We start from the raw sequence: 17,442 nt of genomic DNA, 5'->3' as shown, positions 1-17,442 counted from the left end.
TGAAAGATGACATCAATAAGGGAGCTAGGGAGGAAGTGGAACCCTTATGGGTAGAGCTTGAAAGGGATGAAGCGAAGGGGAAGATAATACCGGGAATATGCTATAGGCCCCCTAACCTGAGGGAGGAGGGGGAGACGGACCTTCTATCAAATTTGGATTAGCAGCAAGAATGAGAAGTGTTATCATAATGGGGGATTTTAATTATCTAGACATAGACTGGGCGGAGGGAACCCATGCATTCGTCTAAGGCTCACCAGGTCCTAAATGTCTTGCAGGACAATTTCATAGGTCAGATGGTAGACGCACCAACTAGAAACAAGGCGTTACCAAATCTACTGATTACCAACAATACAGACCTGATCTCGAATGTGGATTTATGGGGCAATTTAGGAAACAGTGATCATAGGTCAATTGGCTTCAGTATAAATCACACAAATAGGAAACACAAGGGGAACACAAAGACACTGAATTTCAAAACAGCCAACTTCCCTAAACTATGAACCTTGCTAGAAGATATAAATTGGGATAAAATCTTAGAAACAAATAACACGGAGGAAAGATGGGTTTTCTTTAAGAGCATATAAAATAAGGGCATTAGCCAGTGCATCCCATTGGGAAATAAATTTAAAAGAGCGAACAAAAGTCCTGGATGGCTCCAATGTAAAAATGCATATAAAAGCAAAGGAGAAGGCCTTCAAAAAATACAAGGCTGAGAGATCATCATCAGCATTCAGACTTTACAAAGAATGCAACAAGATATGTAAGGGTGCAATTAGGGCAGCTAAGATAGAACACAAAAGACACATAGCGGAGGAAAGCAAAACAAATCCCAAGAAATTCTTTAAGTATATAAACAGTAAAAAAGGGAGAACAGACCATATTGGCCCCATAAAGAATGAGGAAGGACATCCGGTTACAAAGGATGGGGAGATGGCGAAGTTATTGAATTTATTCTCCTCGGTCTTCACTAGGGATGGGTGAACGGTTTGGCCCAAGCATAAGTTCGGGCTGAACTTTCGTTGTTCGGACGTTCGGCGAATATCCGAACAAACGGGTGCATTGCAAGCCCTGATTGGCTGAAGCAGTGAAAGCTTCAGCCAATCAGGGCACAGAGTACTGTCAGAGTCATGATTGGACACTGTCATCATGACTTTATATAGTTACATAGTTAATAAGGTTGAATAAAGACACCATGTCTACAATTATCCCTATTTATTTAAGGTACCCATATAGTGCTGTCAATTTACGCAGCGCTCCACACATACATCGCACACTCACATCAGTCCCTACCCTCAAGGAGCCCACAATCCAAGGTCCCCAACTCACATTCATATACTAGGGCCACTTTTGGACAGAAGCCTATTAACCTGCCAGCATGTCTTTGGAGTGTGTGATTTCGGCATTGACAGAGATAGAACAGGGCTCTGTTCAGTGCTATTAGTTAGTGTGCTATACTGTGCTATTTTGCTTCAATTGTCAGTGTAGAATATTAGTTTAGTGTCAGTCTAGGGATAGTGTGAGTGTAGCGAGGAGGACCATCATTCAGCTTTGCATAGTGTACAGCTAGAAGAGGGGCAGCTCAGATAGTTTCACTGTAGTGTAGTGAGATCATGTCATTTATACATACTTTAGTGTAGAGTAGGGATAGCTCAGATAGTTTCAGTGTAGTGTAGTGAGATTGTGTCAGTAATCTTTACATTAGTGTATAGCTAGAGTAGGGACAGTTCAGATAGGGTCAGTGTAGTGACTGTTGAACACCGTCTATTTGATTGCATTACTGCCACTTTAATGCCGTTTACTTCTGTGTGCGTTACTGCCAGTTTAACGCCATTTACTTCTGTGTGCGTTACTGCCGGTTTAACGCCATAAAGTTCTGTGTGCGTTACTGCCAGTTTAACGTTATATAGTTCTGTGTGCGTTACTGCTAGTTTAACGCCATTTACTTCTGTGTGCGTTACTGCCAGTTTAACGCCATATAGTTTTTTGCGTGTTACTGCCAATTTAACGCCATATAGTTTTGTGTGCGTTACTGCCAGTTTAACACCATATAGTTCTGTGTGCGTTACTGCCAGTTTAACGCCATATACTTTTGTGTGTGCTACTGCCAGTTTAACGCCATATAGTTCTGTGTGCGTTACTGCCAGTTTAACACCATATAGTTTTGTGTGCGTTACTGCCAGTTTAACGCCATATAGTTCTGTGTGTGTTACTGCCAGTTTAACGTTATATAGTTATGTGTGCATTACTGCTAGTTTAACGCCATATAGTTTTGTGCATTACTGCAAGTTTAACGCTATTTACTTCTGTGTGCGTTACTGCCAGTTTAACGCCATATAGTTCTGTGTGCATTACTGCTAGTTTAACGCCATATAGTTTTATGCGCGTTACTGCCAATTTAACGCCATATAGTTTTGTGTGCATTACTGCCAGTTTAACCTTATATACTTTTGTGTGTGTTACTGCCAGTTTAACGCCATATAGTTCTGTGTGCGTTACTGCCAGTTTAACACCATATAGTTTTGTGTGTGTTACTGCCAGTTTAACGCCATATAGTTCTGTGTTCGTTACTGCCAGTTTAACGCCATATAGTTTTGTGTACGTTACTGCCAGTTTAACGCCATATAGTTCTGTGTGCGTTACTGCCAGTTTAATGCCATATAGTTTTTTGTGTGTTACTGCCAGTTTAATGCCATATAGTTCTGTGTGCGTTACTGCCAGTTTAATGTCATATAGTTTTTTGTGCATTACTGCCTGTTTAACACCATATAGCTCTGTGCGTCACTGAAAGTTTGGCGCATTATATTGCAGTATATTATAGTGTATCTGTGAAGTGTGTCTGTGTAGTGTGAGTACTCAAATTAAAGTGCACCAAACACCACTTTACATTTATTAAAGTGCATCTACGTACAGATTTCCACTTCTTCTTTACATTTTCTTATAAGCACCGCCCCCTCCCTTCCAATAATGTCTGGGAGGACAACAGGGAGAGGCAGACGTTCCCTTGGCACTGTAAGGGGGCCAGCAACAAATGTGTCCACAGGCAAAGGTGGACATGGTGGTCAATCCTCAGGCAGGGCATCATTTCCTCTGTTTAGTGAGTTTGCCCATAAAATTATTTGACCACAGCATCAGCCACTTGCTCCTTGATGATGCCCAGCCATTACTGGATTCAGATGTTAGTCCTGAGGTTGAGGATGACAGGAACATGAGCCTAGAGAGAGGGGAGAACACTGGTAGACAAATTGGCATTCAAGTTCCCACAGCCTCAGCGTATTGCCAAGTTGTCTCCAGTGGTAATGATGATAAAGATGGAGGAAATGATGATGATGAAGAGGTCACTGATGCGATTTGGGTGTCAGATAGAGCAAAAGGAGGAACCTGAAGGTGAGGCAGCACAACCCCAAGTAGGCCGACATCAAGAAAGAGTAGAGAGCAGCCACCCTATTCCATCACATTCTGCAGCTGTTATCTCCCGGCCCACTCCCCAAAACTCAGCTGTCTGGGCATTTTTTAGCACATCTGCAACAGATCGCACGGTTGCTATCTGCAAACTGTGTCTCAGGCACATCCAACGTGGCAAAAACACCAGCCATTTGGGTACCACATGCTTAAGAAGGTATTTAATGTCCAACCACTCCGTTGGCAAGAGCACCTAAAAGCCACACAAAAGGGGCACAAATCTGTCCCTCCCCCTCCTTACCCACTTCATTCTGCCCCTGCTATACCGAGTCATTACCTTTCAGCACCCTCCACTGACAGGGATGATGGTCTAGCACAGGGTGTCCCAGGTCCTAGCAGTACATTTGCCAGCAGCACACCACCAGCTGTAGACTGTATCTGGCAAATTTCTCTGCCCCATCTGTTGCAGCAGAAAAAAAATACAGTCCCTTCCACCCACATGCCCAGCGTCTAATTGCAAGCTTGTCAAAGCTGTTGGCTCTCCAACTTCTGCCTTTCAGCCTGGTGGTCTCTGCCCCCTCCCGTGAATTTGCACAATGTGCTGTACCACAATGGCAGGTTCCCAGTCGCTACTACTTTTCACGTAAGGCTGTTCCATCTCTCTACCATTGCGTGGAAGGAAATGTTCTGGAATCATTGGGCAAGGCAGTCAGCCATAAAATCCACCTTACTGCTGACACTTGGTCCAGCAAGCATGAGCAGGGATGATATATTTTGTTCACAGCACACTGGGTAATGCTGCTTGAAACTCGAAAGAATGCAGGACAGGGCTCGGTGCTGCAGCTTGTTGTGCCCCCACGTCTCCATACAGCTGGTGGTGATGATGCCAGACCTGTGAGCTCTACCCCCTCCACCTCCATGCCCTCCTCTGCATAACTGTCCTATAAACATCAGGTACCCCCTAAGTGTTCAAAGGGCTATTCCCAGAGTCAGGCTAAAAGCTGCCATGCAGTGCTTCCAGCTGGTGTATTTAGAGGACAGGAACCACACCGGAGCAGAGATTCTTGCAGCTCTGCAGGGACAAGCCCAGAGGTGGTTTACACCATGCCAGCTGGAGCCAGGAATGGTGGTGTGCGATAATGGGTCAAACCTCCTGTCCGCCCTTAGACAGGGAAAATTGACACATGTGCCATGCCTTGCACGTGTCCTCAATTTGGTGGTGCAGCGTTTCTTAAATACGTACCCAGGGTTGCAAGTTATGCTAAAGCTGTCCAGGAGAGTCTGTGCCTTTTCAGGTGGTCATTCACAGCCAGTGCTCGGTTGGCTGAAATTCAGCAGGAAATCCACCTGCCCGTAAACTGCCTGATTTGTGACATGCCCACCAGGTGGAACTCGACTTTGGCAATGCTGCAGCGGCTATGCATGCAGCAAAGGGCCATCAACGAGTACTTGTGCAAGTACGGCACGATGACAGGCTCAGGCCACCTTGGCTTTTTTCCCCACGCCAATAGCTGATCATTAAGGATGCATGCACTGTATTGTCACCATTTGATGTGGCCACAAGGTTAGTGAGCTGAGACAGTGCATGCATCAGTAACACAATCCCTGTTGTGTTCCTGCTGGAGCCGACTCTGCGTGTCATTATGGACAGGGCACTGGAGGCAGAGCAGCAGGAGGAAGAGGAGGACTTCCTTTCCTCTCAAGGCCCACTTTATGCAGGCACCATCATTCCTATGTCACAGAACACACAGGAGAGAGGGGAGGAGGATGAGGAGGAGGTTTCTAGCATTTTCATAGGCTTCGAGGAAGAGGAAGACATTTGTCAATCTGTAAGCAATGGCTTTCAAACCCCAGGACCCTTGGGAGTAGTACGTGGCTGGGAGGAGGAAGTTCTAGATGTTGTCATCCTGAGTGACACCGAGGAGTCTGCTTCTCAAGCCTCTGCAAATTTGAGGCGCATGGGCAACCTCATGCTTCAAAGCCTGCAAAAAGACCCAAGAATATGTGGCGCAAAGGAGAAGGATGATTACTGGTTGGCAACCCTCCTTGACCACTGTTATAAAGGGAAGGTCTCAGAACTCATCCCGTCCCCACAGAGAGTGCAGAAGATAAAATCTATTGAGGACACGTTGAAGGGGATTTTATTCAACATTTTTTCCTGACTCCAGTAGGTTACAGTGTCGTGAAAAACATAGTTTTGAGTCTTCTGTTGGCCAAGAGAGGAGCGTTGGAGAAGGCGTCCACCTAAGTGAGGCATTTCAGAATTTTTTTAGTCCTCGCCGTCCAAGGCTGTCAGCTTCCACATCCCATCAGCAGCGTCTGCATCACATGGTGGATGATTACCTTGGGCCCAAAATAGAGATGGAGAGCTTTCCAGCTGACAACCCACTGACTTACTGGGTCATGATAATAGACCACTGGCCAGAACTTGCCCAGTATGCTATTGAGTTGTTGGGCTGCTCTGCATCCTGCATGCTTTCAGAACGGGCATTCAGTGCTGCAGGAGGTTTTGTTACTGATCATAGAACGCATCTGTCCACAAACTCCGTGGACCGTCTAACTTTTATAAAAATGAATCAGTCCTGGATTACCAGCTATGAAGCCCCTGATGCCGGTGTCACCGATTAAGTCTTTTTGGGATGTGGAATCTCTGCAGGACTTCGAGGTTGCCTAGCTTTGAGGGTGTTTAATCATTTCATCTGGAAGAATGTTTTTGGTATAGGTTTCATGGGCACAATTAACACCCAAAGACCAATTTTTCAGCACCTGTTTGACAGGTGTATATCATTGCAATTTTTTTTGCCTTCATAAAGAGCAGCTCTATAGGGTTACGGTGGGAAGGCGCCCCCGACACTCAAAGAGTAATTTTTCTGCAGCTGTTTGACAGGTGCATATCATTGCAATTTTTTACAGCAAGACCAATTCTTGCTTTCATAAAGAGTACCTCTATAGGGTTACGGTGGTGTCAGGATGCACCCGCCAGCAGACAAATTCATCTCCCCAGAAGAACCCTGAGGCGCAGAAGAATGTGCAGTCCTAGTGCTCATAGGAATCGGGCTATGGCACATAGAAGTGCGCATGCGTGAACTGGAGCGAAAACAGAAGCCGTTGCACACCTTCATGCATGCCGGCGCTTGCGCGCACCCATGACTGATGCTGGCGCCAAGTGAGCCTATTTAAACCCAGCCAGTACCTAGCCCCAGTGCTGCCTTGTCTTCAGCTTCTATGTATCCTGTTTCCTGTGAACCTGCATCTTGATCCCTGTTATCCATCCGGCTTGTCTTGACCATCCCTTGAACTCCACCTGTACTGACCTCAGCTTGTCCTGTGACTAATCTCCTGTCTTCTCCTCGGCACCTGCACTACTGATCCAGCTTGACCTGGCTTGTCTCCTGGCCTCGATCCTGCCTGAACCCTGTATCCGATTCTGCCAGCTGTGTATGACCCTGCCCACCTGACCTTTCTACTTGTTGCTGTCATCTGCACCAGCTGCCTGCCTGTTGGTCTTCATGCTGAAGCCTTCCTGTGACTTCACCAGCCCCACTTGGACAAGCCAACTGCTGCCAGCAAAGACTTCTTGGCGCTTGTGCAACTCTGCACTCTGGCGCCTTCTGTTTACACTATCAGGGGCTCTGAGTCAGAGTGGTAAGGGAGGCCTTACTCGTCCATTCAGGCTCTTCTACCAGGTACGTGATAGTTGGGAAGGAGCCACCAACACCCAAAGACCAATTTTTCTGCACCTGTTTGACAAGTGCATATCATTGCAATTTTTTACAGCAAGGCCAATTCTTACTTTCATCAAGAGTACCTCTATAGGGTTACGGTGGGAAGGCGCTACTAATGCCCAAAGACCAATTTTTCTGCACCCGTTACTTCTATCCAAAGTCAAAGTGACACCAGAATGTATCCAAAAAACTCTAATCTTGTTCCCAGTGCACTACATTGTGGCCCCATCATACACACTGGCTACCCAGCTGTTGGGAAAATGTCATTTTTTTGGGCTTTATAAATGCAATTATTGCTGAAGCAAATTCTACACATGGTACAGATCTGCCACTTTACAGGTAGACTAAGAGGACCTCCCCAGGCACTATATTGGAAGGAATTTTTCATTTTTATGCTTTCACTTTAAAAATCAAAAAATCACTGCTCATTTAAAAATTACATTTTTCACAAACTTTTTTATTTATTTATACATGTCCCCCAGGGCAGGACCCGGACCCCTATAATCATTGTATGCCCAATTACTTGCATATAAGCCTTCAAAATGGGCTCTTTAGATTTTTGACGTTCGGGTCCCATTGACTTTAATGGGGTTTGTTATTCGGGTCCAAACTTTCACGGTGTTCGAAAGACCTGGTATGAACCGAACAGGGGTCCATTCAGCCAATCCCTAGTCTTCACGTGGGAATCAGGGGGCTTCAGTAGCTAAAACTGCAGTGTTTGTCCACATGACACATCACAGGAAGGACCCTCATGGCTAACAGAGGGCAGAATTAGAAATAGACTTGGGAAACTTAACATTAATAAATCACCAGGACCAGATGGCTTGCACCCGAGGGTACTTAGGGAACTCAGTCAAGTAATTACCAGACCATTGTTCCTAATTTTTACTGACAGTCTACTGACTGGAATGGTACCAGCTGATTGGAGAAAAGCCAATGTAGCACCAATATTTAAAAAAGGGCCAAAATACATCCCTGGGAATTACAGACCAGTTAGCCTAACATCGATAGTATGCAAGCTCTTGGAGGGGATGGTAAGGGACTACAGTATATACAAGATTTTAGTAATGAAAATGGTATCATTAGCAGTAATCAGCATGGATTCATGAAGAATCGTTTTTGCCAAACCAATCTATTAACCTTCTATGAGGAGGTGAGATGCCATCTAGATAAAGGAAGGCCCGTAGACGTGGTGTATCTGGATTTTGCAAAAGCATTTGACATGGTTCCCCATAAACGTTTACTGTACAAAGTAAGGTTCATTGGCATGGACCATAGGGTGAGTACATGGTTGGAAAACTGCCTGCAAGGTACTGTGCATATACTCCGCAGAATATGTTATATAGGGCGAGTTCAGAGGGTGGTGATAAATGGGGAATACTCGGAATGGTCAGGGGTGGGAAGTGGGGTCCCCCAGGGTTCTGTCCTGTGACCAATCTTGTTTAATTTGTTCATGAACGACCTGGAGGATGGGGTAAACAATTCAATCCCTGTATTTGTAGACAACACTAAGCTGAGAAGGTCAATAACTTCTCCACAAGATGTGGAAACCTTGCAAGAAGATTTGAACAAATTAATGGGGTGGGAAACTACATGGCAAATGAGGTTTAATGTAGAAAAATGTAAAATGTAAAATAATGCATTTGGGTGGCAAAAATATGAATGCAATCTACTCACTAGGTGGTGAACCTCTGGGGGAGTCTAGGATGGAAAAGGACCTGGGGGGCCTAGTAGATGATAGGCTCAGCAATTGCATGGAATGCCACGCTGCTGCTAACAAAGCAAACAGAATATTGGCATGCATTAAAAAGGGGATTAGGACTTTGGTCCGGCCTCACCTGGAGTATGCTGTCCAGTTCTGGGCACCAGTCCTCAGGAAGGATGTACTGCAAATGGAGTGAGCAGAAAGAAGGGCAACAAAGCTAATAAAGGAGGATATTAGTTATGAAGAAAGGTTGCGAGCACTGAACTTATTCTCTCTGGAGAAGAGACGCTTGAGAAGGGATATGATTTCAATTTACAAATATCATACTGTTGACCCCACAATAGGGATAAAACTTTTTTGCAGAAGGGAGTTTAATAAGACATGTGGCCACTCATTAAAAATTGAAGTGTTTAACCTTAAACCGCGTAGAGGGTTCTTTACTGTAAGAGCGGCAAGGATGTGGAACTCCCTTCCACAGGCGGTGGTTTCAGCGGGGGGCATCGATAGTTTCAAAAAACTATTAGATAAGCACCTGAACAACTGCAACATACAGGGATACACAATGTAATACTGACTTATAGTCACACACATAGGTTGAACTTGATGGATTTGTGTCTTTTTTCAACCTCACCTACTATGTAACGATGTTTGTTATTTTTATAGGAAAAAAAAAACAAGACTTTACAATCACTTTAAGTGCCTGAATTTGTTTTGCTATCAGCCTTTTGTAATACACAGTACAACAGCAATCAAACTGGAAGAGGGAGGGGCAGAATTAGGAACCAATCAGATGTGCAGCAGTAAACATATGATAATAAGGAAGATGATGCAGGAGAGAGCAGAGAAATTATTTTCCAAATCCTGCTCCTAATCTATTGGCTAGGCAGAGGAAAGTGACCTTGCTGTCTTGATAAAATGCAATAGACAAAACTCAAGTCACCATCTGGCAGAACTGTATAATTCTGGATTGACAGAAATACAAATCATCTGGTAGGTAACACAGCTCCCATATACTGTATGTAACTTTTTGCTTAGGAGCTCAACTTAATCTGGGAAACAAAGCAGACTATATTGAGGCATAAACAGCACATTCCCATTCAGAATAAGATTTATATAAATGTATTTTATAAAAGAAGTGTGCAATTTTTACAATATGTTTTCAGTTTATTAGTAATGGTAAGTAAAGTAAGACCTAAAGCCCATTTAGCATGAAGGTGTAATTATGTCAATTTTGGCAACTACAAATGACTTACTTCCATCTGGAAGGCGTGCTAAGACTATTCCACTTCCTCCTCGAGCAGACACCAAAAAGCCGGCTTTTATGACAGACAGAATGGCAAGGCCTTGTGCTTTGGCAATGACATGAGCTGTACAGGAGTACAAAGACAAAAGAGATTTAAAGCAGATAGAGTGAATAAATTAGGACAATCGGAAAAGCGGACTAAACAAATATCTATACCACATGTGTGCAATAAACGCCTCTGTCCATTTTATATCAGATCATCATTGATCAGATATTGATAGGCACTATGGAAGTATCATACACCAGCAAGTGGTATAATTAAATGTGATGTGTGATGAACATTCATTTTCAGCCCTGTAGTATTCTTCATTTTATCTCTGTACAAATGTCACAGAATAGGACACATTGCTGCTTGAACAGAATTTTAAAGGTCCCCGCTGAGATGTTAAAGTAACCCTTTCTCGACTGAGATATAAGGTTGCTATTGCAATTTTGATACATTGCCATTGATATATCAGCCATTGCTGATCTTCATCTGAAACTGATAACTGCTTGTCTTGTAATGTCGAGATCCGCCCAGATTCCTGACTGGCTGCTGCCTCAGCCAGCTGCTCCCGCCCACTCCACAGCATGACGCTCCAGTTAGCCCTGGAAAGGTACTGCACAGAGTGGTGACTGCAAGTCACCAGCTCTCTGCAAACTGAAGAGAGAGAACCGAGCGATCTGTGGTCTTTGATCTCTCAGTTCTCGGTCTTAGAGGTGGCGGGGGACAGCTGTAGCATTGGAGCGATGCTGCAACCACCTAAGTGAGTTTTTAATCCCATACTTCTCTTTTAACCCGGGGCATCTACACATATCAGGATGAACAGGGTAAAGTCAAAACTCCTAATTGGCTTAGGTGTTCTGGGATAGCAATGTAGCCTGATAGCCAAGCAGTTTGCATTTGAGAGGAATGAGAAGTTGGCAATGGCAGCCTCCGTGATTCTCATAGGAAAGATTCCTTTTAAATATCTCTGGTACCTTAGTAGTCAGATAATGTTTGGCTTTTTTATTTTATCTCTCTTTTTTTTCCAAGTCTTCAGATACAAAATTAAAATTACATCGTAATATCTGATATGCCACTCCACAATATGGAATATTACAGCACTAAATATAACATATTCTGCATAGTCCTACATAAGATGATATTTAAGTTACTCTGCCACTCCATGGTCATAATTACATAATTTTGGTGGCCCGTGTGTTGAATGCCACTGTGTTGCTGCTCCCTAACCACTGCAGGTATTCCACATTTCCATGTGTATGAATACCTGCTTCTCTCAACACACATGGTAGTATCTCCCTATTAACTTGTGAGAGGAACTACAGTGCCTAATACTGTACCTGCAGTGGCTGGGGGTCAGCAATGCAGCAGTGGTTTAACCCAAGGCGATTAGTAGATGATCAGTCTAACCCTTTTGGGTTCCAATCTACATTTTTTATACATCTTTTTCCACAATTTGCCAAACATAAAAAAAATTGTTGGGCAGCACAATGACTAAGTGGTTAGTACTTCAGCTGGTGGCACAAGTATTGTTGTCGGTTCGAATACCAACCACAGCATTACCTGCCTTGAGTTTGATGTGAATGTTATATATATATATATATATATATATATATATAAATATATATATATATATATATGCTGGGTAGGATACATGGATGGATGATACTAAATTCATGATTCATGATTATATTTACTTGTTTGAAAACAGCAAACTCTCTACCCCAGTAAGTAGACACGTTGGTCTCCGCCATATGTTTGACACCTCTGCTATTGATTTTGTAGCGTTCATTTATGTTCATAAAAATCCTAGTGGTAGCCACTGATAATTCCATTTTGTGGAGGAAGACTAGATGGGATATATTCATTGAGGGCCAACCAGACTACACGCCTTAATGAAACATTTGCATGTGCAAATTAAAATGGTGACAGAAAATAAGAAGTATTGTCACAGTATCAGTGATATTTGAAAAATATTGATATTTTGTGGTTATTGGTAATTTATGTATTGTTAGAAATGTTCATTATTTCTTTCAGTCAGCGATCATCTGTTTAGTAAAAGTGATCTGGGTGGCTGTATAGCTGCCCAATCATTTTTACAGTTGTGAAAGGGGCCACTGGCCACAGTGGTCCCCAGGCTAGCTCTTTCCTGCAAGGAAGCCAAGTTTGCAATCAATTGTCCCAACAGTGAGAGTGGGAGGAGATCAAGGAACATCTGTTCCTCAATTTCCTCTGCATGTAATAAAGCCTGAAAAGATGAGCACATTGTGTCTCTTCTGATTTCAGAGCTGTTATTCCCCGACTACAGTCCATCTGTGTTTCATTAGCTGCACTAGACAGAAGGGCTTGTTTGCCCCCGTGTGATAAAAATAAACTTAAACACAAAAAAAAAGTGTTAAAAATAAAATAAAAATGAAGAAAAATGTTAGAGCACCCCTATTGCCTTATGCATACATGAAAATACAAACTTGAACCAAGGGTGCACACGTTTAGGTAAACAGCAATTGAGTTACATGTGAAGAATTGCCATAAACGTCAGAGTGAGAGCAATAATTCTGGGGCCATAATTCACAATATGTCTAAACTGATAATTTGTAAGGGCTTTTAAAGCACTGCCTATGGACAATTTTGGGTACTGCCGTTTTTCAACATTTCATGTACGTGCACAATATGTAAGGCATATTTGGTATATTTGTATTTAACACAACCCCATCTTTAATATTTTACCAAAAATTGGAAATTATATTGTTTGCATGCATTAAAATTCAGTTTAATGTATTTTATCCTGAAAATATGCTCAAAATTATAATATATATAGTCCTATGAGCCTCCACTTACTGGCAGACCAAATAAGGTCCCCAAACTAATGCTTCTTATAGATGATCAGCTGCTAGCATTACACATGTCTCATATACCATGCAAATGATCAAACTAAAACGATGCGCTATAAAAAATACAAGTATATGTGATATATGACATAAAAATATTATTATACTGTGTAGTCCATGCAATATTGTAGATAAAGTGATAATGTGCACACTCTTAAAATTGTTAGATATACATATAGCGTCCAAAAGGATAATCACGATCCTTAAAATGTGTAATAAACATCACAGTGAATGTGTATAGCTGACCATAAATTCAAATGTAAAGTGCTCCAGTGTGCTTGTCCAATGTTCAAATAACGGTAAATAAGTGTTCCAAAAAACCATCCATGCGATTCAGTGCTGCAGTGCGTTGTGCAATAATCAAACTAATAGTCCATAAGCATTCCAAAAATCATCCATGCGTTTCAGTGAATAAAAGCTAAAATGCTGTGTCCACACACAGGTGCTCCCCCCTAGGTGATAACCGCTCACCTTAGAGCGTGTGACCTTGCTGTTAGGCTTGGTCAAATTATGCCTTATGCCCCGTACACACGGTCGGATTTTCCGATTGAAAATGTCCGAGCGGAGCGTGTTGTCGGAAATTCCGACCCTATGTGGGCTCCATCGCACATTTTCCATCAGATTTTCCGACACACAAAGTTTGAGTGCATGCTATAAAATTTTCCGACAACAAAATCCGATCGCGTCAATTCCGACCGTGTGTGGCCTGTTCCGATGCACAAAGTGCCACGCATGCTCAGAAGAAATTCCGACACGGAACAGCTCGGTCTGGTAAAATTAGCGTTCGCAATGGATACGGCACTTTCGTTACGCTGCAATGTTAAAAATGGTTTAATACAGCGCACTCTCTTCTTCTTTATAATGTGAGAAGAATTAAGTAGTTTTGCTGCTCATATTCACACACACTTCTCACAAACTTATTTCTTTTTTTTTATTGGGATTACCTGAATATATTGTTATTTGTCACATCTGACATAAATAATTTTTTTAAATTTTTTTTTTTAAAGCCATTTTTATTTTAAATTTTATGTTTGTATTTTTTCAAAGGCTGATCTTTGTTTAATGTTATTTTTAGTTTTACTCCAGAATATTTGTGTGTGTGTTTTGTGTGTCAAGTTACCACAACACCATTGATATCTTTTATTATTGAAGCTCAAGGAGATTGTTTGGTGTTGGTGTCCCTTGTTAATTTCACATTGTATATTTGAAATGTACCTGAATCCTCACAAACAAACTGTCCTTTTTAAAGTAAAACACACATAGGCAAGTATAATTCAAACCAAAATTCCTTTATTAAGGGCTCAGAACCAAACAAAGAGGGAGGCAACGCTGGATAAACAGCAGAAATTAGCGAAGCCTTTGACCCCCAGGGCAGACCTCAATTCTTGAACATCAAAATTAGTGGCCTGAGGAGTCCACATGTAAGGGAGTGCAGTCTGGTCCAGAAGTCCCAGAGATACGGAAAGCAGCAGATGACATCTGTGTCCCCAGGCTGTGGTACCACAAGAGGCTGCATCTTTTGCCAGACCAGACTGGATCCAGGGTCATCACTCTCTGGTCTTCCTTCTACGCTTCCTTCCACGCTGTGGCTCTGCTGTTGGAGATGTGGCAGGAGGAGGAGTAGGACCTGGAGGAGGAGGAGGACTAGTAGGACCTGGAGGAGAAGGAAGAGGAGGAGGAGGACCTGCAGGAGGAGGAGGAGGACCATGTGTGAGGTCACAAAGGTGTGTATCAGATGTTATATGGGCCCTTATTGAGAGCCTCCAACATTAAGGACTCACACATGAGTTGTTGTCCCTCCTCCATCCTCTGCATTTTACAGGCAATGATGGTAGCGAAGTCATCCTCCATGGTGTGTGGTGCTCCCAGGGCCTCTGTAGCCTTCCAAAAGAGGCCTATGGCAGCCTCCTCCAGGGTACTCCTCCTCCTGCAACTTTCTCTTTCCAGGTGTAGGGGAGGGACCTGCAGATCAGGCAGCCTGCTCGGCCCGGCCACCTCCTGGCTGAGACTTCCCTGTGTATGAAAAAGGGACATGGTTTTAGTTTTTGCATCATCAATCACAATCATAAATTAGTACTCCAAACTAACATCTAGTTAACATCATTGATTGGACAAGCAGAAATATTTAGAGGAATGCTATACCTGGCTCAATCTGGGCTCCTCCACATGTTGCTGTCTGGAAGGCCCAGGTTGGGCGTCAGAAGCCTCAGCTGGAGGGAAGGGAAGTGTGGAAGGAAGACTGGAGAGTGATGACCTGGGTTCAGTCTGACCTGCCAGAAAATGCAGCCTGTCATAGTACCACATCCTGGGGACATAGATGTCATCTTCTGCTCCGGATCTCTGCGAATCCTGGACTTTCTGGCGCTCCCTTACATATGTGCTCCTCAGGCCACCAATTAGGATCTTCAAATATGTGATCTCTGCCGTGGGGATCACCTGCTTCACAATTTCCAACAATTGATCCAGCGCTGCCTTCCTCTTTGTTTGGTTCCGATAATGTGGGTGGTTGATCTCCCACAGACAAGGCAGCTCCCTGAACATGTCAATGAATATTGCCATGAAGTCAGTATCTTGAAAGATATCCATTTTCAATGCAAGACACAACACAAGACAAACCCTAATGTCAGGCCAAACTCTCCTAATCTTGTTACAATATAGGCCTCAATGTAGAAGCAGTATAGGCACAAGTATGTCTCTTACCTTCGTTCTTACGATTGGCGCCTCCAATGCTCCTTCCTCCGCTCACAGATCGTACGTAATACGCACGTGTGGTACGCTTTATACACACTGCGCATGCGTGTAACTCCACCCGCCCCTGACGTTCTTTCTAGTCTATTCCCCGCCCCTTTTCGTTCTGCGCAGTGGGGGAAGAGCACATGGCGTATACACAGCAGGTGCGTGCTAATTACAGGAACGAGGAGGAGGAGGAAAGCCCGGATCCGGACACATCCCGATCAAGAAGGAGAAGATTTAAGGCCACAAATATGTCCTTTGGGGAGATGTTGGAGATGGTCAACATCCTGAAGAAGGCCGACTATGATGGAAAGTATGGGCCTTACCCCAACCCCAATATCAGAAAGGCCAAGATCATGGCGAAAGTGGTCAAAAGTCTGCACCGGAATTTCGGGGTACGACGATCGAAAGATCAGCTCAGGAAGCGGTGGTCGGACCTGAAATTAAGAGAGCCCGAGCAGTACCGAAAGATCCGGAGAGTGCTGCAAAAAAGTAAGTAGTTGTGCTGTGTTCCTATTCTTTTTGTCTTTATTACGTTCGTGCTGCTCCATATGCTTTTCTTAATTGTTGTACAGTTTAAAATGGCAACTTTAATGTTCATGGGCCCATTATTCGTTCGTATCAAACATTTTTCTTTCGGCCTCTAAAACACCATTGTTTAGGCCATATGCATTTTCCTACATTTTTTAGGGCCTACTTGTATGAAAAATATTTGGTTGTGTAGATGGGTTTGTTACTAGAATGAAATGCAAACTAAATTCTGTGTAAAGAGAGGACACTCAGCAGCTGTTTTCACATCTGGACGCTGGAGCACTAGTGTGGGACACAAGAACACCCTTGTTATTAGGTGCCCCACACAGGTGCTCCAGTGTATACTATAGGGGGGTCTTCATCTGTGAAGCTTGTACAAGACAGGTAAAGTATTGAAGCTTGACAAAGGACAATAAAAATGCTACATCTTGGAACTCTGCCCAAATAGACAATTGTACCCCACTTCCAAGCAATGTTTCCTATTTATAGTTCTGTCATCAAATATCTGTGTGCTAATTATACCATTTTTGTTTTACATAGGGGAGAAAAGACTCGGAGGACACCCCTCATCCGAGCAGACCACAGACCCCCCCACCTCTGGAAGAAGGGGAAATACCCCCAACTCAAGCTGAGCAGGAGGAGGAAGAAGATGTGGTGGAAATTGGCACCACAACAGGTGAGTGTCTGCGACCACAGACTCAGGTAAGAGATGGATGCCGGCAGATTTTTGATACCTGTTTTTGTTTGGTTTCTCTCTTTTTAGGTGATTGTGATGTTGTGGATCGAGATCCTTTCACATCAGAAAGTGCCCAGATCCTGATCGGGGAGATCATGGTGTGTAATTTAGAATTGGAAAACCTCAAGAAAAAAATCAATGATGTTATTCAAAAAAATAATAACATCATTGATGTTTTGGGGCGAATTTAAAACCCCACAAAATCACTTTTTTTTTTTGTGTGCTACAATCTTAAACATTTTTTAGCAATGTTTCGAAAAGCCGAACTTGGAGGATGCACACAGTGTGCCAACATGTGCTATCTGCCATCACGGGAGATCAATGGACGCATTTTGGGGGTGCAACCCCTTCCTCAATAATAAAGTAGCGGTGAGGAAGGGGTTGCTCCCCCAAAACACGTCCCTTGATCCCCCATGATGGCAGCTAGCACATGTTGACA

At 43.4% G+C, this 17,442-nt stretch overlaps 1 protein-coding gene across 3 annotated transcripts in view; it reads right to left on the bottom strand.

The window, feature by feature from the left end:
* The window catches only part of SH3YL1 (SH3 and SYLF domain containing 1), a 264,690-nt gene that overhangs the window by 177,919 nt on the left and 69,329 nt on the right, over positions 1 to 17,442 (bottom strand). For all 3 annotated transcript variants that reach the window (XM_073625460.1, XM_073625461.1, XM_073625462.1), the window contains exon 3: positions 10,083 to 10,196. In XM_073625460.1, the coding sequence (XP_073481561.1) occupies positions 10,083 to 10,196 (114 nt within the window). The remainder of the gene's footprint in view (positions 1 to 10,082; positions 10,197 to 17,442) is intronic.

The sequence above is a fragment of the Aquarana catesbeiana genome, linkage group LG04 (assembly GCF_042186555.1).
Source record: "Aquarana catesbeiana isolate 2022-GZ linkage group LG04, ASM4218655v1, whole genome shotgun sequence".
NCBI classification, from domain to species: domain Eukaryota; kingdom Metazoa; phylum Chordata; class Amphibia; order Anura; family Ranidae; genus Aquarana; species Aquarana catesbeiana.
Note: the sequence above shows the minus strand (reverse complement) of the source record. Positions and strands in the feature narration are given on the sequence as shown.